Below are 22,587 nucleotides of genomic sequence, written 5' to 3'. Positions count from 1 at the left end.
AAAANATCGTAGATCCCCTGCGCTACTTACCCCCCCCCCCCCTCCCTTTTCCCCCTACCATCGCTCTCCTGCCAGACCACTCTATGCAGCTTGACAGCTGAGAACCAGATGCACTACAGAGGTGGATGCTTCGTGCGCCCTGGATCGTTCTGCCTGAGTGGATCGAAGGATAACTCCCTTCTCTCCCCCCTCTCTCTCTTTCCCCGGCGGGGTCAATCGTTTCTCTTTTACTTCATTTTCACCTACTTTGCCTGCCCCTGTGCTAAGAGGCCCCTCCCCCCTTCTCGCTTCGCCAGGGAGGGGGCGAGGGAGCGCAAGACGAGCGCGCGCAAACACAACACGAGAGAGAGAGAGAAAAAAAAACGACCAAGAAGAACACCAACGCACTATCGGCTCCTCGCATGTGTGTGCGCACAGTCGTACACCGGCATCATTCATAGAAATGCGCAGCTGCAAATGCGCATAGCGGCCTGGTGAGCGATATGCGGCGGTTTTGCCAGTGCACAGTGCACAGTGCGCCTGCGCGCGTGTGTGTGTGTGTGTGTGCATGGCCAGAACAGCAGCAGCCCTCGCTCCCCCTCCTCCCTCTCCCCCGAAGACGGAGAAGGAAGCCCACATGCAGTGGAGCTTCCGTTCTCATGGCGAAGATGGGAAGGGGAGAAAAACAAAGGAGATGGATTATGTAGAGAGGTGGTGGCAAGGGGGGGCGATAGGTGTTAGTACGTCTGTGATGAGCGTGTGTCTGAAGTGTCTATGCGCAGCACGCCATCTTTTCTCGAGCTTTCTTTTGCATATTAAGCCTCTGCGCAGCTGTAACGGTGATGAGCCTCCATACACGTGCTTGCCTCTCTGCCTACGTTATAGGAGTGACGCTGCAGGACTTAGAAGGTGAGCGAGAGAAGCGGTGCTCGAGCTGAAAGAGAGCCGACAGGGACGGACATATCTACGCAAGCAGAGATGCAGACTAGCGCTTCAGGGTGAGCGGAGGCGACAACCAAGAGAGAACGACAGTACGCCAGCGCAGACGAAGACAGAAGGGAGAGTGGTGAGGAGAGGGGCGTGAAGCGACGATGAAGGAAGGATGAAGAGGCGTGAGGGAGAGGGAAGGCTCCAACACAAGACGGCCAGGAATGATCACATCAGTTACGCACGTGGACAGAAGTGTCTTTCCTTCCCTCATCTTTGGCTCCTCGCATCTTCATCTAATGATGCCACACCCATTGCCAACAGCAATCAACAACAAGACCAACCCAAGCCACGGGTGCCAGAGGAACCAAACACATGCGGAGATACACGCAGTGAAGAGCACAGATAAGCAAGGATGCAAGAGGCAACACGCACTGAAGAACAGAGAGAGAGAGAGAGAGAGAGAGAGAGAGGGAGGGAGTGCAAGCGGGAAGAGAGAAAGAAGGCGCATTACAGCCGCCATTTTTCAAAGACACACACACACACCCAGTAGAGGGCCGGCAGCAACAACGCGAGCAGAACACATACCAAGGAACACGACAAGGGCATCTTACGAAGGGAGGATGAGGGAGGGTGCAGAAGCGTCTGAGATTTATTTGACGGAATCCCTCGCACAACTGAGAGACTATTCGTACACGGCACACGGCCTCACAAACATGGGCACAAAGGCCACTCGACCTCAAAAGAGAAGGAAGTGAACGAGTGTAGCGTGCGCGTGCAGAGGCCACAGCCATGTTTCCCCTCCACCCCCTTCTCCTCTTCACCGCATCATGTGAGTTACGCCCTGGCGCAGCTGCGTCGCCACCTTCTCTAGCCCGCCATTGGACTCCAACATAATGACGCTTGAGCTGCTGTTTGCGGCGATGGCTTGCAGCGTGTCATAGTACTGGTTCATGAGCAGCATGTTCGTCGCGTCGTCGGAGGTCAAGTCGCGGACCTCACTCTGCACGTCCCCGATAGACTGCATCAACCCAGCGACGATGGCCTTGCGCTGTTCGGCGAGACCTTCCCCGGAGAGGCGACGTGCCTCGCACCGTGCCTCAGCAGCACGTACGCGCTTTAGTTTTTCTGTCTCAGCCGCGTCCACAGAGGCGACACGCAGGCGCTGAAATCTCTGCACTTCGTTCATTGCCTTCGTAATCTCTGCACCAGGGTCAATGTCGGAGATGAGTGCGGACACGATCTCGATGCCATAGGTGTTAATGATTGCGTCAACCTCGTCCTTCAGCTGCTGCGAGATGGTGCCGCGCTCGACGTACAGTGCCTCCAGCTTGTACAGCGGGACCTTTGCTCGAATCGAATTCAGCACGTAGTCCCGCATGCACTCCAGCGACGAGTCGCATGCATAGTACACCTCGGCGAACTTGTTGGAGGCCACTTGGTACTGTATGACGAGCGATAGCGTGACGAACACATTGTCCTTTGTTTTTGACTCCACTTTCAGCTCATACTCCTGCAGACGAAGCGTAATGCGCCGAACGAGGGTGGAGCCACACCACAGACAGTGGATGCCGGGATCAGCGATGTGGGAGAAGCGGCCACAGGTCTCGACGATACCGACCTCGGACTGGGAGATGGAGGGACAAGTCCCCATCGGTGAGGTGATATGAAAAAGAGAGAGATACGGGGGAGTATCAGCGAATGAGTGAGGATGGACGAGGATGACGGCGATGCTATCCGGGTGCCGTTTAAGAGTTTGGCGCTTTGTGCCCGCTCAAGGCACCAAGTAAGAAAGCGAAGGAACGCGGGTGAAAACAAAAATCCCTACGAGAACGAAAGGGGGAGGGAGGAGGGTGCGTGCGTGTGTGTTGTGTGTGTGCGTCTGTACGTATCTACAGAGTCCATGCAAGCGTGCTTCTGCACGAATGGAGAATGGGCGGGAGAAGGGGAAAGCGAAGGACAAAGAACAACGCGTTCAGAGGGGCGGGATCAGCAGTGAACGTAACGTAGCCCAGGCTCAGTTCCAGTGACATGCCGATGGGGAGGAAAGAGGGGTTGCAACGCCAGGTAATGGTGCGTCTGATTTGGCGAGTTGTACAGTCCCATGCAGCGCGCTCGTGCGGCGCCGAGGGTGTATCACCAAGAGACCCAGACACACCCGTGCTAGCGTATGTTTCTGCCTGTGGAGTTCTGGGCACGCTGGCCTATGCCCCTTCTTTCTCCGTCATTTGACTAGACTAAGGTATGAATAGCGCAAGAGAGGGGATGGTGGGTGGGCGGGTCGGCGAGCACCTCCACCCTGCCTCATTTCAACACACCTGAGCCGTCCCCGCATGTCTTTCGCTATCCCCTCGTACGTGCAGCCGCCACGGCATTTTATATTGTCGTTCCGCGCGTAGTGGGGTAGAGAAATGCCAACGAACACCGGCGCAGTTATACCCGCTTGCGCGAAACCCACTGGCCATTTTCCATGACCAGCTCGTACTCGTCATCATCGTCGTCGTCCTCGGCCTGAGCTTCGCCGCCGCCGGCAGTGGTTGCCGCCTGAACCGACTCTGGGCCCGCCGCCGAGGGGTCGTAGCCAACGCCATAGGCGGACGCAGTGACTGTCTCCGACGCATACGCGGTGGGATCGACGCCGTTGGCGACGTACTGCGCATACGCAGAACTAGACGCGTCCCCATAGCCGCTCCCCTCGCCAAGCTGAGCAGTATCGTTGCCTTGAAATTCAATACCACTCGCCTGTCCAGGGTAGGTGCCGTAGTACTGGTAGTAGTCTTCCTCGCCCCACTGCTGCTGCTGCTGACCCTGCCCCTGCCCCTGCCCCTGCATACTCTCGGCGCCGCCACCCCACGTCCCGGCCCCGACTGCCTCGCTATTGCGCATCCAGTGCCGGTAGGACTCAAGGAGGTACTGGTAGTACTGGTGGTACGGGTGCTTCGCGTTGAGGAAATCGAAGTACGGATTGTGCCTTGTGCGCGTGCGAACCTTATCTTGATACCGCGCCCCGTCACACGAGGCGACCACGTACTTGGCCACATACTGGATGATCTCATCCTGCTTTGTCGTGATGCCTGGAGGCACGTTGTCGTCCACCACCGACGTGTCGGCACCCGCTTCGTTGTAGTCGGTCATAAAGAGGTTGTAGGCCGTGTTGTGTGTGCGTGTGTGTGACTGCGCGTGCATGATGGCCACAAACGTACAACGGGAGAGGAGGCGATAGGGGGGGGGGGAGGTGAAGGGCTAATCGCTGGAGATGAACACGAGGCTGCCAGCAAGAGAGAGAGAGAAGCCACCACGTATAAGGTGAAAGAAAAGGCCAATCTGCGGCTTTGATGTTGTCATCATCTTCCCGCAGTTGTGTAGCCGTCACAGCAACGGAGGAGTTTCCGCTTCCCTCCTCCTCTGTGTCTACGTCTTCGACGTGGAAAGGAGTTATATATGCTGTGGCATCACAAAGTACGCGAGACTCCACTCAGGGGTGTTGGCATCCGTGCATAGGCGAACATGAGGCGCCCGGACCACCGCATTCCATGCAAGTCTTGTAATTCAGCTTAAGCGTACATGCAGAGATGTGCTGTGGCTAGAGTATGCGTGATGTGACAGCCGGAGAGGGGCACTGAGTGCGCAAAATCACCACACTTATCGGCATGAGGAGAATCAGACCTTCTACGTGTTTCTCTCCATCCCGGTGTCCACGGTCTTTGTATAGCAGCTGTAGCACATGCGGTAATCCCAGTTATCGTCCTTGATGGCGACGAGAGCGCTCCGCACGGGATAGCCGCATCGGTAGCAGACAAAGGTCTCGCGCTTGCCACCCATCTGGTAGAGCTGCAGCGAGCCACGCTTTGCCCAGGCATACATGGCCTTGTCTACCCGCTCCCGGCTACGTCCACTTCTGTGAGGCGAGGTTGCGCGGGAGAAGGTGAAGTCTTCACTCGGTCGCGTGCGAGCATCTCCTGGGAGGTGCGCGTAGCGCTGATATTCTAGCTGATGTGTCGGTGACCCGGTTTGCAGCGCCGGAGCAACGCGGCGGTGAAGCTGATGGTGACCAATGGGGAAGTTGAAGGTCTTGCGCTTGTAGAATTGAGGGCCAGTGAAGTGTTTCTGTCGAATGCTCTTCGCGGCTGTGCGCCGGAGGAGAAAGCTGCCAACACCGCCCTTGATGCCCCCCATGATTGCGCTTGAGAAATACAGACAAACGCGAAAGCAAGAGTGACGAGGGGTTCCCTTGCTCGCTGTTGTCTCTGCACCTGCTCTGCCGGTGCGGCCAGCGCGTCGGTCGGAGACGCAGAGTGGTGCACACAATCCACAAAGAGAAAAAGAAAAGAGGGAGAGGGCAAGTGGCCGAGCGGAGGAGCGCGGCAGCTGTTGTGGGCAGCACAACAGAGCGCCTTGTCCGTTTCCTTTTTGTTTTCTGCCTCCGGTAGCACAGGGGGAAGTTCCCAAGATGACCGTCGTGCATCAGAGGGTGCACCTGCCCCAGCCTGCGTGCATGGCCTATACACACCTCTATGAATGCCTAGATACCGATCTCTACATGCATGGGCGAGTCTCTAGAATGGCGCGGAGGAGGAGGAGGAGCCCGCAGGTTTGCACGGCAGGCTCTTTGTTTTTTTTTTTTCCTGCTCTTCTCACTCCTTCCGTCCGGGCAACGCGACGGCAGGGACGACTCGTCGTGGATGGCCAGGCGAGTTAGCCGTGGCTGTGCGCATGCGTCTCGTTGTGGGCTTGCTCGTCGTGAGGTGGACCCGCTGGGCGAAGGAGAGAGAATCACATGCCGGGCTCTATTTCTTCTCCATTAAGCGCCATCACTCCAGCAGCACGCGCGGCAAGGCCTTTTCACGCCTTTGCCACTTTCTTTCGCCTCTCCCACGCTCCCATTCCCATCCAAGAAATTCAAACACGCACAGGGGCAGTCCAGCCTCAGAGAGCGTAATGACGAAACAAAAAAGAGAAGTCATCGTCGACGGCCCCATCTCCCTCTCCGCCCCCACCGGCAGAGAAGAGGATGTGCAGGGGAGGACAAGCCTGAAGACGAAAAGGAGCACAGCACGAAAGCCCCCCGACTGCTTTGCTTTAGACGGTCGAGGAGACGCGGGGATCGGCAGAGAGCGTGATGGCGACAGCCGCCCCAACACACCTCCCCGCCCGCTCCACGACAATCCAGTGAGCCCGACAGAGGAGTGCACATCGAGACAAGAAGAAGCAAATGTCCAGTGAATCCCCCCCCCCCCCCCCAAAAAAAAAAACACACGAAAGAGCGAGCCAGGCGCTTGAGTTCTGCGCCCCCCGCTCCTTCTCACCCTCGCGCTTTCCCCCTCTGCGTGTGCACCCCCTCTCACAAGTGCCGCGTCGCCTTAGCACTCGAAAACGCGGCGGATCTGCTCTACCCCCATCGACTGGTGCGTGACTGGGCACGTGCGTTGAGCTCGAACGTAGCCTTGCAGGCACGGGTAGCAGCCGACGATGCCGCTGACGAGGCAAACCGCCGCGTTCGTGACGTGTCTGCGGCAAACAGGGCACTCGCCTGCCTTGGGGAGGCTGCTGCGGTCCTCTGGCAGTGGCACGTCGCCGCCAAGCGCTGGTGGGGGCGGTATCGGCAGCCCCTCCTCCTGGATCTGGCGTGGCGAGGACGCCCCGTCGGCGTTCCGTGTGAAGTCCAGCAGTCGAAAGCCACAGAAGACGAGAAGCAGCACCACCCGCGCGATGAGCAGCGCGCGCTGCGCACGGGGGCTCGTCGTGAGTGAGTCCTCCAAGGTGCACCGACGCAGGGCGATGCCGAACACGCGATGCAGCGGCGATGTGTAGAGCGTCATCTCCAGAAGGAAGCACATCATGTAAAGGAGCTGAGACCCCTGCTTTATGACGTGGTAGATCGGGTAGACGTACTGCGCAAGGAAGCGCAGGAAGGCTGCTCGGTGCGGGTAGCGGTAAGCATACGCGTTCCGCATGGCGACGGCATCGACGGAGGCGTCAGTGTTGCGCACGTACCACTGCTCCGCCTTTCGCTCCAGGTACGGCTTGAGCGTCAAGAGGAAGAGGGAGATGATCTTGTTGCGGTGGCTAAGCGGCTTAAAGCGCAGGTAGCCGTACGGAGCGTGCTCGGCCTTGAGTAGCTCGACTGACTTCAGCTGCGAGAGCGCCGCGGCGTCCACCTCGCTCTCTACCGCCGCCTTCGCGTCTGTGACGATGATATCCGCAAGCGGAATGGGTGCCGCCGCCTTCGGCGACGCGATCGCCGCGACTGCAGCGTCTGCCGGCGCGCTGGCGTGAACGCGCATCTGCGAGGGAACGTTGTTGTTGATGAAATTTATCGCTCGCTCTTCCGGGGTTGTCACCGGCGGCGGCCCCAGGAGCAGCCAACGAAGGTACCGACCCCGTGCACCAGGCCGCAGTCCTGACGACGACGGCCCAGACGCAGCGGTGGATGATGTGGACAGTAGCGGGGCGGCGGCAAGCGGCCCGTCTATTTCAGCGCGACGCAGGGCAAATATCATCTCGGAGAAAGTTGTGTCGGCGTGTTGCAGCATCAGCCGCTCCAGCATCCCTGACACGGCCAAGTATATCTCATCACTCCACGGAAGCAGCGCAGCCGCCCGGTCACTCTTCTCCGCGAGCAGCGTGTGGGCAAACTGAAATGCTTTGTAGAGGGACTGGCTGATGCTGGTGGTGAACTGCACCTCTACCGCTGTCGGCAGAGGTGAGGAGGTGTTGATCTGCGAGAGGAGGTTGCTCTCAAACATGATGGTTGCCCACACCTTTGATGATTGAGGGGAGGGTTTGACGGCGCGAACTTGTGAGTGCGTGTGAAGATGAAGAGGACGAGAGTTGATGCGAAGGCGCAGTTCTGAGCAAAGTGTATGGGATGGCTACAGGCGCGTGCCCACAGGTAGGAGAGGAGAGGGAAGGCGGGGGGGGGGGAGGGAAAAATAGTGCAAAGCACAAGTATACCGACCCTTTCCGAGAAGAGTTGCGATGGAGGTGTGCATGTGCGTCGCCTTATGAAGGTGAGGGTGGTGACTAGGATGGGAGGATGGGAGGGGGGGGGAGGGAGCAGACCTGCAGTGAGAGGAGAAGGGAGGAGACCTGAAGGAGGTCGACTGAGTTCTCGCTGGTGTGCAAAACCCCCTCCCCCTCCAATTCATGTCGGTCCTGTGCGTTTTCTTCTCCTCCCCGCCCTGCCTTGCCGAATGTACGCTTTACTACTCGACCGCGTCATGAGAAATGCTTCCCATCCGCTAGCGGTACAGGAAGGAGCGAGAGTGTGTGGGCAATCAGCACGAGGGGCAGAGGGCGAATGAACATGTTTGGGTGTCCCCTGCGCTCAACGTCCCTCTCCCTTTTCTTGCGGCATGCCCACCTTTTCCACTGCCACTCCGGCAGCAGCGGTGACAAGAGCAACCGTAAGCCACTACAGGGGCGTCCACACTGCTGGCGAGTCCATCGAGGGGCGAGGAGAGAGAAAACAAGGCCGAGGACAGTTGACGGTGCTCGAACTGGTGCAGGCAAGCACGCGCTGGTGATTCGCTGAGACTCACCCCGCCCCCCTCCACACACACAGACAGACAGACAGACACGCTATACACAACTGTAGCGTGAGTAACGCTCCATGAGAGTTGCAGAGTCGACTGACAAGGCTGGTGTAAGGGGACCTACGCGAGTACGTGTGTGTGTGTGTGTGTGTGCCCATTAGTAGGGAGTCAGTTTTACGAGAGACAGTACTCCGCCGACCCCGGGAGCCAACCAAAGAGAAGCCGCAGTTGCTGAACGGCATTTGAATTGTGTCCACTGGCACCGCCACACAAGCCGTGCAGGACTTGGCTGCCCCACCATTCCCAAAGACGTGCTCCTATAGAAGAGAAGGGAGCCGTCTGCTGCTGCTGCTGCTGCTGCTGCTGCTGTGCTTGTGCTGTTGTCGTTCCAGCAGCATCGACGCCGTCGCTACCGTTGATCGTTGATGTTGTGTACAGGGAGGCCAGCGCCATGCAGCTGCAGCGCATAGCGACCTGCACCGCTACTCGGCGAGTTCGGGCTGCGCCGTCCATCGCCTGCTGTGGCGGCAGCGAAGTGGCGGAGCCAGAAGACTCGCCGTGGCTGTGACTATCGCCGCTCGGCACAGCGTCCACATCTAGCGAAGTGTACGCACTCGCCAGCAGTGCCAAACCATCGGCTACGTAAGGGTGAAGAACGCCCAGATGTTGCTTCGCAAAGTGTGTGGCTTCTTTGAGCTCCCGCGCTGCTGCCGGTTCATCTTTGTCTTCGCATAAAAGTGCCGCTCCGCGCAGGAGGCGGAAGAGCACGACGTTTTGCGGCGTCCACGCAGCGGCAGGGGCTCGCTGAGGGGCAACTCTTTCAGTTTCCGTTGTTATCGAGGGCCCTGGTGCCGCTCGGGGCGCCACGTGCACGCCGTGTGTCTCGTAGTGGTCGAGGAGGACGTCGATCATGCGTTTCAGCACGTCACCGGCGCGGTGCTTCTGACTCTGCGGGAGCATCCTTACGTGAGGGCCCGAGGGGCAGGGAACTGCTGTTGCCACTGAGGAGGCGTTGTGGGCGTTTGCGTAGATGCCTTGTGCGCGGCGTGTACCGCTGATTCCGCCATCTGACTTGACCACAGTACTCTTATCAACTCTGTCACTACTTCCGTGGCTCTGAGGACTGCGTGTGACCTCCTCAGCACAGCCGACGTTGGCCCCCTTTGCACTAATGTAGGAGCTGCCCTTGAAGGAGCGCCCCGCTTCGCCGCTCTCGTCGTCATTGTCCTCGTTTTTCACCCCTTGCACTGCCGCTCGGGTGGTGTCAGCTGACATTATGGCAGGCTCGAGTTGAATGCGGTGCATCTCCGTCGGCAGTGTGGCGTGTCGGCTGCGCAGCGTTGGGGTGCTCGTTGGTGTTGTTTTTAGGCTATCCAGTCGCGCTACGCGACGTTGCTGATCCTCAACAGTGGTGTTGAGGGTCGTGGTGGCGTGGGACGGCGAGGGGAGCGGCAAACACGACGGTGACGATGACGCTGATTTCAGCGTCAGTGATCGTGGGATCGCTGTCGACAGCGATGGCGACTCATTCATATTGCGCGTGGACTGCTGCTGCTGCTGCAGGTGCGGCGTCGGGGTATGCAATGGCGTCGTGAGCAGCGAGGAGAAGTCACAGCTCACGGCCGACCAGACTAGCTCTTCACCTGCGGTCACAAGATGAAACACAGTCCATGCCTTCAAGATGTAGAGGAGCAGAGAAAGAGATGGCGGGGTGTGCAAGGAGATGCAGGCGGCCCGCTCAGCAGCGAGAAGGTGCAGGTACGGCAGCCCAACGTCCTGCGCCACGGTGGATTCCTCTTGCGGAGGAATGGCAAAGGCCGCGGCACCGCCGCCGTTGCTGATGTAGTTGTTGTGGTGCCCACTCAGCGAGTGTGGCTCGTACGGCGCTACACCATTGTCATTGCTGGCGTGAATGGAGGAGGTGAATCCTTCCGTTGATAGCCATCCCTGAGCAAAGGCGTACAGCACGTCCTGCGCGGTACTGCTTTCCCCATCCCTGTCCCCGCTGCTTACGGAGTTGGCTCTGCCTTCGCTTCCGTCTCCTTTCTTTGCCAGCGGCTCTGTGAGAGCTGGGAGCCTCCGCAGGCTCATACACGTCGCGAGACACGCCAGCAGAACGTGCATCTCAGGGATCAGCGTCAGCTTTGCCTGCCGATGGAAAATGCGCGCAAACTGCTGCCCTTCGCGGAGGTAATGCGCCGCACGCACGAGAGACAGCTGCGTGAGGTGGTGGCGCGCCATGGTGACCAGCGCCGCCGCCTTGATCTGCACTAGCCCACGAAGTTGCTCTGGGGTTGAGCACTGCAGCTGATCCGCCAGTAGAAAATGTCGCCTGGGTTGGGATTCGTTGACGTCGCTGCTACTGGGGCTCTTTCCGTTTCGGTAATCCGTGGTGCCCATGACGCGTGCGCTACCGCTCTCCCGCAAGCCAGCGCCAGGTGAAATGCCCCACGTATTCCCCGTCAGTTGCAGCATTTCTGCGTCGACAGTGAAGAGGAGTCGCGCCATGAGCTGCTCCGCATTCTGCAGACCAAGTCGTAAGATGGGGATCGATGGTGTCGTCGATGATGTCACTGAGGCGGAGAAAGCTGCTGAACTTCGAAGCTCCTCGGTGCCAGTGGCAGAGGCGAATGCACTGGTGTGCACAGTGGTGGCTGCCCGCATGAGCACCGTCACAAGCTCTACATAGAGCTGCAAGGCTCGGCGGACGCCAGGAAACACCCAACTCCACGAAGGCGGCCTCAGCAAACGAGACGTGGCTGTGTCGGACGCTTCGTCCACCAGAGGCGCCGGTGATGGCGACGACAACGGCGAGCGGCTGCGCTTTCGAATGGCCACCAGGGATGTGTCCTCAGGGTGACTGCGCTTTGGTAAGGAGTTGCCTACATCGGTTTCACCTGCGACAGCTTCTTTGGGCAGATTAGCGGGCGCAGAGACATTCTTTGCCGTACCTTCGCCAGAGGACCGCGTAACGTCGGTGACTCGCGATGAGGCGGAGAGGAGCGACAGAGCATTGCTCAGCTCCCGCTGGAATCGAATGACAACGGGAAAGTTGTCCCGTAAGCCCAACTCCACGAGGCACCACAACAGTGCAGCTTCGTGCGCGATGTCCGGTGTCGTTCGTGCTGTAGCATCTGCCGGCGCACGCCAACCGAGGAGCGGGGCAGCTTGCACACCTTTACATTGGTCGCGCGCACCACCGTCCTCGTCGTCGTCGTTGTCGGTGACCTCCGCTTTCCGCCTCTTCTCCGCCTTAACGTTTGTATTGACGACTGCTGGTGTGCCGGAGGTTGTGGTTACAGCGGTGCCACCCGAGAGACACCTGCCGAAGAGAAATAGGTTGACCGTAGCGTGCTCCACCGCGCGGTGCACCACATCGTGGATGACGGCACGGGCGTCTGCGTCGTCCGTGCCGAGCACCGCGTTGAAGGGGGAAAACGCCTCCCGTGCCGAAGGACGGATTTGATGACTGCCAAAGAGGGCCGTGTAGGTCGAGTCACTGCGGTAGCGCTGCAGGAAGGCCAACTCCTTTGCCTCCTCAAACGCGTCGCCTCTTTGACTCGCATTCCTAACATTCGTGCCTGCCTCCATGGCACCGCTGTTGACGGGTTGCGGCTCTGTACCCCCGCCGCCGGCGGTGCTTCGCGCCATAAGGTCGACGGCAGAGAGCGCACCGTGATGCACCGCGGAGAGCGGCTGCGGCGCGGGTGTCGCGGCGGACTTCTGGCAGAGCAGGTACACATAGCTGAGACAGTGGTACAAGCCCAGAGCCTCCGCGGCCAGCCGGATGTCGAAGCCGAGCGCGTAGCATGGGGCGACGCCGGCGGTAGCTGCCGTGGTGGTCGCCGTGGCAACGCCAGGCGGTGGCACTAGAGTAGACGGGTCGCAGGTGCAGTGCAGCGCAGAGAGGCAGAACGGGCTCAATCGACTACGAACGCACCGCAGCGCCTCACGCCACGCCACGCCTTGCTCCCGCGCGTCCACACTCCCTCTCGGAGGCGGCCCGGCTGTCACATTCGCCCCCATCACGCCTTCCTGTTCCTCTTCTTCTACCCACCGCACCACTGTCATATAAACTCTCGATAACTGATGTAGAAGCTGGAGGCTCTCTTGATAGCGCCGGTAATGCAGACGCAGGTCGGCAGTGCGTGCCTGCATCTGGGCACTGGCATCTGCGAGTGAGGATACTACGGCACTTGAGGAAGTTCGCAGCGGCAGCGGCAAGAGTGGCGGTAGCGAGCCACACGCTTGCAGGATAGCGTAGTGTACCTTGCACTCCTCCACCTGGATCATGGCAGCGCAGGCACGTCCCTCTTCGGCAATCAACCGCCCGATCAGGCGATCGAAGGCAGGCAGGAGAGGCAGCTGGACTGCGGAAGTTGTAGTCACTGGCAGCGATGCGGATGTGCCTGAGGCACTTTGCTGCTGCTTCGGACTCGGCGGCATCCAGCGCTCTTGCAGGTCTTCCCACAAGAGCCGCACCGTTCGGGCACGTGCGGCATCGGTGTACTGCTGCGCGAGCCACTGCCGCGCCTCTGCCAGACACTGTAGCGCGCGCTTGTGCTGAGCGCGTCGGTGGCATATGAGCGCCTGCAGCACATGGGCGCGTACGACGAGCGAGACCGCAATCGTTATGGTTTCACTGGCCGGCCCAAATACGAGAGGGGCGGACAGGAGATGCTGTCCACTGTCCTCGCTTGCACCATACAACCCCTCTGCTCCATCCACAGAGGCGTCGCGCACCGGCCAGGCCAACGTAAAGCTGGAGAGTGGCCAGGCTAGGGCTGTGACGGTGGCCTGATTGAGGAAGTACATGCTTGCCACCCGAGACTGTACCCCCGCGCTGATGCCACCAGCGTCTGTTGTGGAGGCAGAGGACGAGCGGGCGCCTGCAGCGGCGGAGCTTCGGCTGACGTCCGCCACCTCTTGCAGCACGTCTTCGAGGATGTGAGAGGCGCTACGGCTGCCTCCGCCCCCGCCGCCACCCCCTGCAGCGCTATTTGAAGTGCGGTAGGATTGATACCACAAGGGTCTTGTGGAGGACGTCTGTTGGCACGGCGGCAGCAGGGCGGCTCCAGGGACGGTGTCAGTCGACACCAAAAGAGACGTCGATGCAAAGACAGGCGCCAGTACCTGCTCTGCCAGCTCCAGCGCCTCTAGACCGGCGGAGCAGCTGAGTGTACGCAGAGCGGGTGCGGCTGGCGAGGTGGCACTTGTTGATGACACCTCTGTACACACTGCAGGCACGTCTGTAAACAAAAGATACTCGGCGGCGCGCAGCCGCGTGACAAGTTCTTCGCACTTCCACTCGGCATCAAAGGCGGTGACGTGCAGTGGGAGTGCATCCTTGGACGTAGTCGCTGTGGGCAGCGCGGCTGTGCTTGATGCCTCGCCTCTACTGCTGGTACTCGATTTGCCCGCCGTCGCTCCGCTCGCACGGCGCAGAACCGGCGGTGGCTGTGTCAAGACGTGATGCAGAAGAAGAAACCCATGTAGAGGCTGGCCGTTCTGCACCACCATACCCTCCGCGAGGCTCCACACACGCCGTATATAGTCCCTGCTGTCCTTCATCGCTCTTGTCTCCTTTGCTCACTCAGCAAAGTGGGCCTGTGCCTGAGTCGCTTGTGCGACTGCAAATCTGTACGGGATGGAGAGGAGGAGGAGAGGTGGAAGGGGGGTGGGTGGGTGGGGAGGAGAAGATGCGGCTTGGGGTGGCTTGCTACAACAAAGCGACGCGTATACGCGAGTGGATAAGAACGCGTAGGTGTGGGTCTGCACACCCTATCATCTACTGGCTATCGCTGCATCGGAGCTCCCACCTACTCCCCCTATGAAATGTTATAGATGTTCATTGTCGGCGAGCACAGACGCACAGAGACCGCAGGTGCCGTAAAGGATGTCGAATCAAGTGTGTGTGTGTGTGTGTGTGTGTGTGTGTGTGTGTGTGTGGAGGTACGCATTGGCAGCAGCACTACCTAAGGGTGTGCTGCTGTCTGGCCCGCCCCCTCCTTCTTCTTCCCATGCGCTGCACCGCAGCTTTCAACGATGACAGTCATCGCACCCAGTCAAGTAACCTTCACTTTTTTTTTTGCCTTTATTCCTCGCATTGTCATTGACTCAGCTTAGCTTGAGTCGCTATAAAGAGCGAGCTGTGCAGAACGACGGGCCCAGCCTCTCAGTGTTCCCGTGTTTCCATGATGAGCACCAGGTAAACTTTGCCAAGTTTCTTCCGCTCGGTGTCTACAGTCACCCACCACCCACCCACCCACCCACACACACACACACCGTTGGAAAAGAGGCGGTAGCGGGGGTGCGATGCCCTCCCTACCCCCCATGTATGCAGAGGAGAAAAAGGATGACAGCATAGCAGGAAAGAGGGAGAAAGAGTCCACTACCTTTGTCAGTGAAACGAACTGCTGCCGCTGAGGTGCTTGCGCCCAGCTGCACCTCCTTTGCACTTGCTTCCGGGAGCATGCCCGCGCGACCATGTGAAAGGCAAGCTCCAGTCAAAGCTCTCTGGTTTCCGCGCCCTTTACTGTAGCTTCCCTGGACTTGCTTCCCTACAACGTGATGCAGCGTCAGCCGTGTGCTAAGATAGGAGTCGTGCTTGTGGGCTGCACTCGCACGCTTGATTTGAGGGATCACGGAGGTAACGAAGATCAACGTAGACCCGCGCCTTACTCGCCGGGCCGTCGACTTCTCCGATGATCATCCCGCCTGCGTTCGCTTCCACGAGAAGAAATCTAAGATGACTGGATTTACCTGTGGTGTCCCACAGAGATCAGTCCGAGGCCCTCGGACTGCGCCACGTCTTCTTTGCTGATGGCCCCACACTCCTCGCGTCCTCCGCAGAGAGGGAGGTCATACGAACCACACCACAATCTGCCCTTTGAAGGGCAGAGCACTGGGCACTGGAACACCCCATGAGTCCGAGCGCCTCCTCACAACGAGGTACACACACTCTGGTGCGCGGCCCCGCAGCCTACTGCAGCTCTCAGCTGCGCGCATGTACTTGGAAGAGGGTTGTCACTCTCGCCTTCCCGGCGTGGACCGCCAGCCAATCGGTGCCATTGGCCGACACGCTGCGGAGGTCATCGAAGCAGCCACGACTCGACTTGCCAAGCTGGGGGGCAGCCTGCCCGCACGAATGGAGTCTGCCAACGAACGTCTTCCGCTCTTTCTACACAGCATTGCTTGAATCAGAGCTACTCTACGGTGACACCACATGGTGGAATGGCGCTGGCCAAAACTGCGGGAAGGCCCCCTTGAGCCCATTTCACGCCAGCGCAGCTGCAGTCATCACGGATACGCCAAAATACGCAGACAACAGAGACCTGCTCGAGGAGGCCGATCTCTTGCCCCCGACCCCGTAGTGCCGCGGCGCCGCGCCCGCCGGATGACGGTGTGGCCACAGCACTTTGGCAGCTCTCACACGGGTATGCAGGCATCGACCCCCTCGGAGCTCCACACGCGTACGCGCCTCCCTCATGCGCAGCGGTCGCGTATACTCCAGCGCATCACTCCCTGGCGGGTTGCAAGGCGGACTCTCCGGCCGGAGAAAAGCCGGCGACAGGAGGCTGCGACCCCTTTGCGTGCAGCTATCGAACTGAGTGTAAAGCAATGGGGCTACGCTTTGAACTCCTGCGAAGACAACTAGGTTAGCCAAGAGACAGAGGAATACGTGTGGCTGCTATCCCAGGCTCACCCTATTTCCCCGCAGCGCTTGGCACGGGCCCTACAACGGTGCAGGGTGGCACAGTACAACGCACGTGGACCCCAATGCTGGCGCTACTCGACCGTCGCGTGCACCACTCGCTTCAGCTTGTCTAATCCGCAGTAGCCAAAGGGCACCGCAGCGAAGATGCTACGACTGCAAAATCGGCAATGTCAGAATCCCCGACGCCAACTGCATAGACGACACACCTGGTCACCGGTCTCAGACGCCAGGCCAACGCCCTCCCCTGTTACCCGCACGGCAGACGCCGCCGCCTCCGTCCTCGAGCAGAGCCATGGGCGCGGCTGCTTGAATCAAGGCGCACAGTCCGCCCGAGTCCGCCTGGCACGGATCGTGCAGCACGCATGCGAAGAAGGGGCGATGAAGGACTAGAGGAGCCGGTTAGGCGCTTGGCCCGATGGCAGGAACGACTCGTCTTGGACGGCCAGGCGAGTTAGCCGTGGCGCAACACAGAGGCATAGGGTGGGCTGTGGCTGTGCGCATGCGTCTCGTTGTGGGCTTGCTCGTCGTGAGGTGAACCCGCTGAAGGAAAGAGGAGTGGCTCAGCCCCGAATAGACGGCAAACCCTAAACCAACGCGGCGGCCGAGGAGAGGAGGCGATGGCGTCAGAGAAGACGCATAGGAAAGTGCGGGTGGGGGCGGTGAACGCTGAGGGCGGTGGCGCGCTCAAAACACACACGAGGCGCAGAAAAACAGCGAGCCAAAGGAGAGGGCGGGGAGAGTAGGCACGCAGGAGTGCGGGAAGACGACCCGAAGAAAAGCGACTGAAGGTGGAAGGGGGGAGGAGGAGGAGGAGGAGCGGGGGTGGCTGTCCTTTTCAGTTCACTTACGCTGTTGTCAGTGCCTCGCTGAAGTGTAGCATGTCCTGTGGAGCCTGCACATGTAGGCTTGCGCAGTGGTGCGTCGAACACCAGATTGCCGTCGGGAGAGCAGCAGCGTCGTTTACGATGCATTTCACGCGCATGCACGTGGGCGCGAGTCCTGGTGGACGGAGTGGAGTGGGTACGATGGCTGAGAAAAGACAGGGTGACCCATTTACACCAGAGACAGAAAGAGAACAACGAGGGTGGTGGTGGTGGTGGTAGGGTGTGAATCCCGAGAGAGGAACAGCTGCCGTTGTTTCTGCCCTGAGTCCTTCTGCCCTTATCCTCTTCCCCTCCTACCTCATCCACGTATGATGGCTTGCAGCTGCAACGGGTTCGGTCACTCACTGCCAACAGGCTCTCAATGCCATGACTCTCCCATGTCGGATGCAGGGTGTGCGAGGGGTGGGGGGAGGAGGAGACAGCAGACGCCGTGCTAGCGATCTTGACTCCGAGGACAGCTTAGCATCACTGTCATCTTTGCTTCTCGAAGCGCCTCTTTGGTAGTTACCGTTCATTCGTGCGTTGACTGTCCGTACAGGTCCAGCACGATCCAAACCGCATACAGGAGAGGAGAGGGGGTGGGGGGAGGGCGAAGAGCTGACGTAGACCCCCCGACACCCCAGCGTAGTGGTTTGTTCACGCGAAGGCGTCCACTTGACTCATAACTAAGCAAAAAGTGACTAGAGGCACACACACGCACACACACGCACAGAGGCGTAAGCGTCTTGAAAGATCGGTGGCACACCGAGCGGCCCCCCCTCCCCCACCGCCGCCTCCCTCTCCCCAACCTCGTACGGCGGAGGAGGAGGGTCGCTGCGGGAGTTTAGAAGTAGCGATGCGGGCGGAAGCCGGCCGTCGCCACATCCTGCTGCCAGAGCGAGCGGGATTTGCGTTTCCAGCCAAATCCTTTCTGGTCAAGCCGTTCTTGCATGAGCTGCATGTGCGGCCCGCGTACCCCACTGCTGCGCATTGCGGCGCTCCAGCTGTGTCCCATCGGCTTCAGCATCTGCAACGGCAGCCAGCGCTGCGATGAGAGTGGGGCACTACTTCTACTGCGCGCACCGTGACCGCTGTCCAAGGCGGCAGCCGCAAAGGGGTGCACCGGAAAGCTCGTGTGGTCTGCGTGTAGGGTGCAAACAGTGGTGCTACCGCTCTGACTGCCGAGGCGGTCAACTGGCCGAGTGAAGATGGAGAGTTCTGAGGGTGGTGGGTGCGCTGCGGCGCCGCGCAGATGCGCCGTTCGCGACGCGTCGTCGGCCTCCTCTGCCGGAGTATCGTAGCGACCCTCTCGTGTCGCGCGATATACTGCCGCGTACTGACTGCGGCGGCTCAGTGGGAGGGGGTACTCAAGCGGCATGCGCATCTTTGCGCAGATATCAGCGTCGCGGAGGCGTTGCAAGCAGTCCTCAGTGCGAATCCGAATCGCCTCCGTACGCGCACGAATACCGATGTTGACAGGAAACAGCCGCATTGCAAGTACGTTGTTCGTATCATACTTGGTGTACGGCAAGGAGGAGTTGTGATGCCGCTCAGGATGGTGCTGCTCACTGAAGAAGGCACCCATGTCGAAGCCGTCACCGTGCCCGTCTTGCAGCTGCTGTTGCTGCTGCTCCCCGTCCAGCGTACTCGCATCTGCACCGACCTGACGTTGGATGGCCATATTGATATTTTTGTAGCCGTGCAGGTCGCGTGGCAGCTGCATCTCGAGCCCAAGATCGTGCCGCTCTGCAGAGAGGGACGGCGGTGGCAGATTCTCGCTGCGGATCTTGTGAAGCACGAATGGCGGCTGCACGAGATACTGCACGCGAACGCCGCCGTAGAGCATCTCAAAGGCGGCAGCACGACGAAGCGCGTAGGGCAAAAGTGAATTGGAGCACGACTGTTGCTCAGCCTCTGGCGCTGAGGTCAACGCACCAGCACCCCCCTTCCTTGCCGCAGCACAGATGCTCTGCTTCAGCATGACGATGCCACACTAGCCGCCAAGCAGCAGTGAAAGAGGAAAAAACAAAGAGAGAGAAGAGGGAGACGCCGTATGTCGATGTCTCCTCTCGTTCGATGATGTCTGCTCCGCACCCCGAGTTTCACGTATGCGCTAATGCGTCTGGCTTGGGAGGGAGGGAGGGACGGAGGGAAGGAAGGAGGAAGAGAGTCCGTTGGGAGGGCGTGGCGAGGAGTAGGATGGGCATGGCGACGGCTGAGATGTCCATTTTCGCATTGCCTGTGCGCACGCGCACCTGCAGAAGTGCCATCCACGCGTGGAGCGCTTCATGTGAGGTGGAGGCTCGCATCGATAGTCCAACACACCCACCCACACACATCACATCACATCGCATCGCATCGCATACTGTGAGATGAAGAGAGGAAGACCAACGCAGGCAAACATTGAGGGCCAACAGGGACCCGACCATGGCGACCGGAGGCAGCAAAAAATGCAGAAATGGCAGGCGGGGGTCCTCTCCCCCACGACCCCACTTTTTTGCCGGGGTCCGTTGCGCTTTCCACGGGTCACCCAGGAAGACGGGCGTGAGGGGAGAGGCTCGCGAGGCGCGATCCAGAGCGTCCTCACAGCGACTACCTCCTCTCGGTGTCCGCATTTCCCTGGACGGCCTTCAGCTCGAGTGCGTATCAGTGCTTACTGTGACATCGCTGATATGATCAGCCGCGCTCCCCCCCTCCACTTCCGTTGTTGAGTCCGGCCCCGGCTGCCACAGGATTCGGCTCGCTTTCGATGATCAGCGACGCATGAACTCAAGCGAGGGAGTCGCTAACCTGCGCCTAGGCTTCTATCGTCACTGGTGTTGCTGCCGTGTCTGACCTAGACGTAGACTGCCCCGTCACCATCACTGGCCGCCGGAGTCGTTGGCGTGCCTCATAGCTGCTGCTTTAGCGTCAGTGTAAAGACTACGTGCGTGCAGCTAGACTTGGAGTGCAACGGCGTCGCAGACACTTCAAAGTTTGGCTGCTGCGGTGCACGAGCGTCCTTCCTTCGAAGAGAGCAGAGCGCCGTTGATACGGCACCCGCACGTCCAGCGGTGTCGTTCTTGTTCGCAGAGAATGTCCACTCTGGCGGGACGTAAGGGTCACCAAACAGCCTGCACTGATACGTCGGCTTCCTTGCCACGTTGTTCGGTTCCTCGGTAGATACCACCAACTACGACTGACATAGCACGCACCGACTCCGATCGGCTGCGTCGCTGCGGCTGCTCTGCCGCATGTCCAATGGCAAGGCTAGGGCAGTAGGAGCCATTTCTTCATTGAGCGGGACCTTTAGCTTTTCGGCAGGCAAGCTCCAAACTTCATCACCAGACACCTCCATCATGGTACACTGCAGCTTGTAAATCGACAACTCCGCCAGCGCTAGCAGCCCGACACCAGTTGCCGAGGCTTTGCCAGCTCGCTCCATGACAACCTGCGCTTCGATTGCCATGTGGGGGAGGGGGGCGGCGTTGTGCCGAGAGGCATAGAGGCTGTGCAAAGGCAATTCCTCACCGGCCACCTTGTCGCGCAGCTGAGGAATCACGGAACGAGTACTGCTGCTGAACTCGTTAGGAGAACGGTGGTTGTTGTCACGAGCCCCGGGTGATGGAGTCGGCTGCCCGGGCTGGGTCGACTAGGGGTTTAGCTGGTTCAGGAAAGTGCAGTACGACTCACGCAGCGCGTGGAGCTCCTTCTGCCCAACCATCAGTGTACTGCACAGGTAGGCAATACAGGGTGCGTCCCTGTGCTTCTGTGTAAGCTGCCCCTGCGCATTGTCTTGATGCTGTACGAGCGCGGTCAGCTGCGCCTAGGTTACCGTCACTGCCTCTGCTCGTGTTGCGACGGCTGTGGAGGAGCGGCTACAGATCGGAGAACATCAGCCCTCGCAGGTGCGGCCGTCTCTCTGTCAGGATCGTTTTTCATATTCTTTTTACCTTCAGCCTTCCCTGCGGATCCCTGATGATGGCTGGCCACCCCCCCCCCCCCCCCCCGGCGCGTGGCATCGGGGGCCCAGCGCCCACTTATCTCCGGTGTTAGCTGCGCTGCGGGGATGTGGAGCGCAGCCCTGGATCTAACCTGCGCTGTATGCAGTGGAGCTGCGCTGGGCTGAGGGACGCCAGACGGTGCTGGGCGGGGGGGGTGCCTCAGTTCCCTAGCATAGCCGTGGTGCAGCCCAGAGGCATTAGGTGTGAGTTGTGGCTGTGCGCGTGTGTGTGTGTGTGTGGGCGTCTGTTTTGCTTGCGTGTTCGTGGCGGTATGGACACGCTGAAGGGGGAAGCAACAAGGGCAGCAGTAGAGGCTCACTTGCTGGCTGTGGGAGAGGAAGAAGTCCAAGCAGAGGAGCTATTAAGGCGGAGGACGGTTGGCGAACGTCTGCATAGACCGCCCAAGGCGAGTTTTGGCAGCGATATATGTGGACTGGTGGTCGGTCATCAGCTGGCGGAGGCGGGGATGTGCGTATGTCTGTGGAAGAGACGGTGGAGTGAGGGGTTGCGGCAGTTATGGTGCAGGAAAAAAATGTGATCGAGGGAGACGGCGAGAGCGAACCAATGGTGACAGAGGGGAAGGTCGAGAGGAGAGAGAGGACGCAGTGAGTAGACTCACAACAGTGCTGATGCATACCCAAAAGGATAGTGGGAGAACACGAAAGGCCCCCCCCCCCACCACGTCACTGCCCACACCGGTGCATGCGCGAACAGGGAACGCCTAGGCGAAAAGAGACTCTTTTGGCGCCTCAAAGCCCCTTCAGCGCTGTTAACGAGCAATGTGAGCCACCAGGAGAACGGGCGGGGGGTGAGGGAGAGCAGTCTACTCTGTACAAGAAGACACCACATGTGACAGCAGCACGTGTGGAGCGTTCTCTTGCTTCAACGAGCTGCTCTGGTCTCTCTTTCTCTCTCTCTCCTTTTCCGTGTGGTGCGATCACCAGCTGATGTTCGTGAGTGCATTACAGAGCGAGTGAGGAAAGTGAAGCAGGTGAATCAGTTCTACAGTGCCTACAGAAACCGCAACGAAGGGAGCTTCTGTATGGAGGAAGAACAGCGACCGACCCGAGAAACAAAAAAAATGATGTACAGCGGTGGCGACAGCTCATGGGATGGGCGGGTAGGGAGGGTTTTTTTTTTTTTTTTTTTTTTTTTTTTTTTTTTTTTTTTTTTTTTTTTTTTTCTTTTTTTTTTTTTTTTTTTTTTTTTTTTTTTTTTTTTTTTTTTTTTTTTTTTTTTTTTTTTTTTTTTTTTTTTTTTTTTTTTTTTTTTTTTTTTTTTTTTTTTTTTTTTTTTTTTTTTTTTTTTTTTTTTTTTTTTTTTTTTTTTTTTTTTTTTTTTTTTTTTTTTTTTTTTTTTTTTTTTTTTTTTTTTTTTTTTTTTTTTTTTTTTTTTTTTTTTCTTTTTTTTTTTTTTTTTTTTTTTTTTTTTTTTTTTTTTTTTTTTTTTTTTTTTTTTTTTTTTTTTTCTTTTTTTTTTTTTTTTTTTTTTTTTTTTTTTTTTTTTTTTTTTTTTTTTTTTTTTTTTTTTTTTTTTTTTTTTTTTTTTTTTTTTTTTTTTTTTTTTTTTTTTTTTTTTTTCCA

At 58.4% G+C, this 22,587-nt stretch overlaps 6 protein-coding genes across 6 annotated transcripts; all 6 read right to left on the bottom strand.

Annotated features, from left to right (window-relative positions):
- Positions 1-1,726: 1,726 nt before the first annotated feature.
- LBRM_19_1500 (conserved hypothetical protein) lies at positions 1,727-2,560 on the bottom strand (the record flags this gene model as incomplete). Its single annotated transcript, XM_001564194.1, has 1 exon — positions 1,727-2,560. The coding sequence occupies one exon, from the start codon at positions 2,558-2,560 to the stop codon at positions 1,727-1,729; it is 834 nt and encodes a 277-aa protein (XP_001564244.1).
- Positions 2,561-3,339: 779 nt separating this feature from the next.
- LBRM_19_1490 (putative RNA binding protein) lies at positions 3,340-4,092 on the bottom strand (the record flags this gene model as incomplete). Its single annotated transcript, XM_001564193.1, has 1 exon — positions 3,340-4,092. The coding sequence occupies one exon, from the start codon at positions 4,090-4,092 to the stop codon at positions 3,340-3,342; it is 753 nt and encodes a 250-aa protein (XP_001564243.1).
- A 483-nt stretch (positions 4,093-4,575) lies between these two features.
- Positions 4,576-5,082, bottom strand: LBRM_19_1480 (conserved hypothetical protein; the record flags this gene model as incomplete). The annotated part of the gene is made up of 1 exon (XM_001564192.1): positions 4,576-5,082. The coding sequence occupies one exon, from the start codon at positions 5,080-5,082 to the stop codon at positions 4,576-4,578; it is 507 nt and encodes a 168-aa protein (XP_001564242.1).
- Positions 5,083-6,266: 1,184 nt separating this feature from the next.
- Positions 6,267-7,652, bottom strand: LBRM_19_1470 (putative peroxisome assembly protein; the record flags this gene model as incomplete). Its single annotated transcript, XM_001564191.1, has 1 exon — positions 6,267-7,652. One exon carries the CDS (start codon positions 7,650-7,652, stop codon positions 6,267-6,269), a length of 1,386 nt encoding a protein of 461 aa, XP_001564241.1.
- A 963-nt stretch (positions 7,653-8,615) lies between these two features.
- LBRM_19_1460 (conserved hypothetical protein) lies at positions 8,616-14,012 on the bottom strand (the record flags this gene model as incomplete). The annotated part of the gene is made up of 1 exon (XM_001564190.1): positions 8,616-14,012. One exon carries the CDS (start codon positions 14,010-14,012, stop codon positions 8,616-8,618), a length of 5,397 nt encoding a protein of 1,798 aa, XP_001564240.1.
- A 3,853-nt stretch (positions 14,013-17,865) lies between these two features.
- LBRM_19_1450 (conserved hypothetical protein) lies at positions 17,866-19,002 on the bottom strand (the record flags this gene model as incomplete). The annotated part of the gene is made up of 1 exon (XM_001564189.2): positions 17,866-19,002. One exon carries the CDS (start codon positions 19,000-19,002, stop codon positions 17,866-17,868), a length of 1,137 nt encoding a protein of 378 aa, XP_001564239.2.
- Positions 19,003-22,587: the final 3,585 nt, after the last annotated feature.

Source organism: Leishmania braziliensis, chromosome 19 (assembly GCF_000002845.2).
Source record: "Leishmania braziliensis MHOM/BR/75/M2904 complete genome, chromosome 19".
Taxonomy (NCBI): domain Eukaryota; phylum Euglenozoa; class Kinetoplastea; order Trypanosomatida; family Trypanosomatidae; genus Leishmania; species Leishmania braziliensis.
Note: the sequence above shows the minus strand (reverse complement) of the source record. Positions and strands in the feature narration are given on the sequence as shown.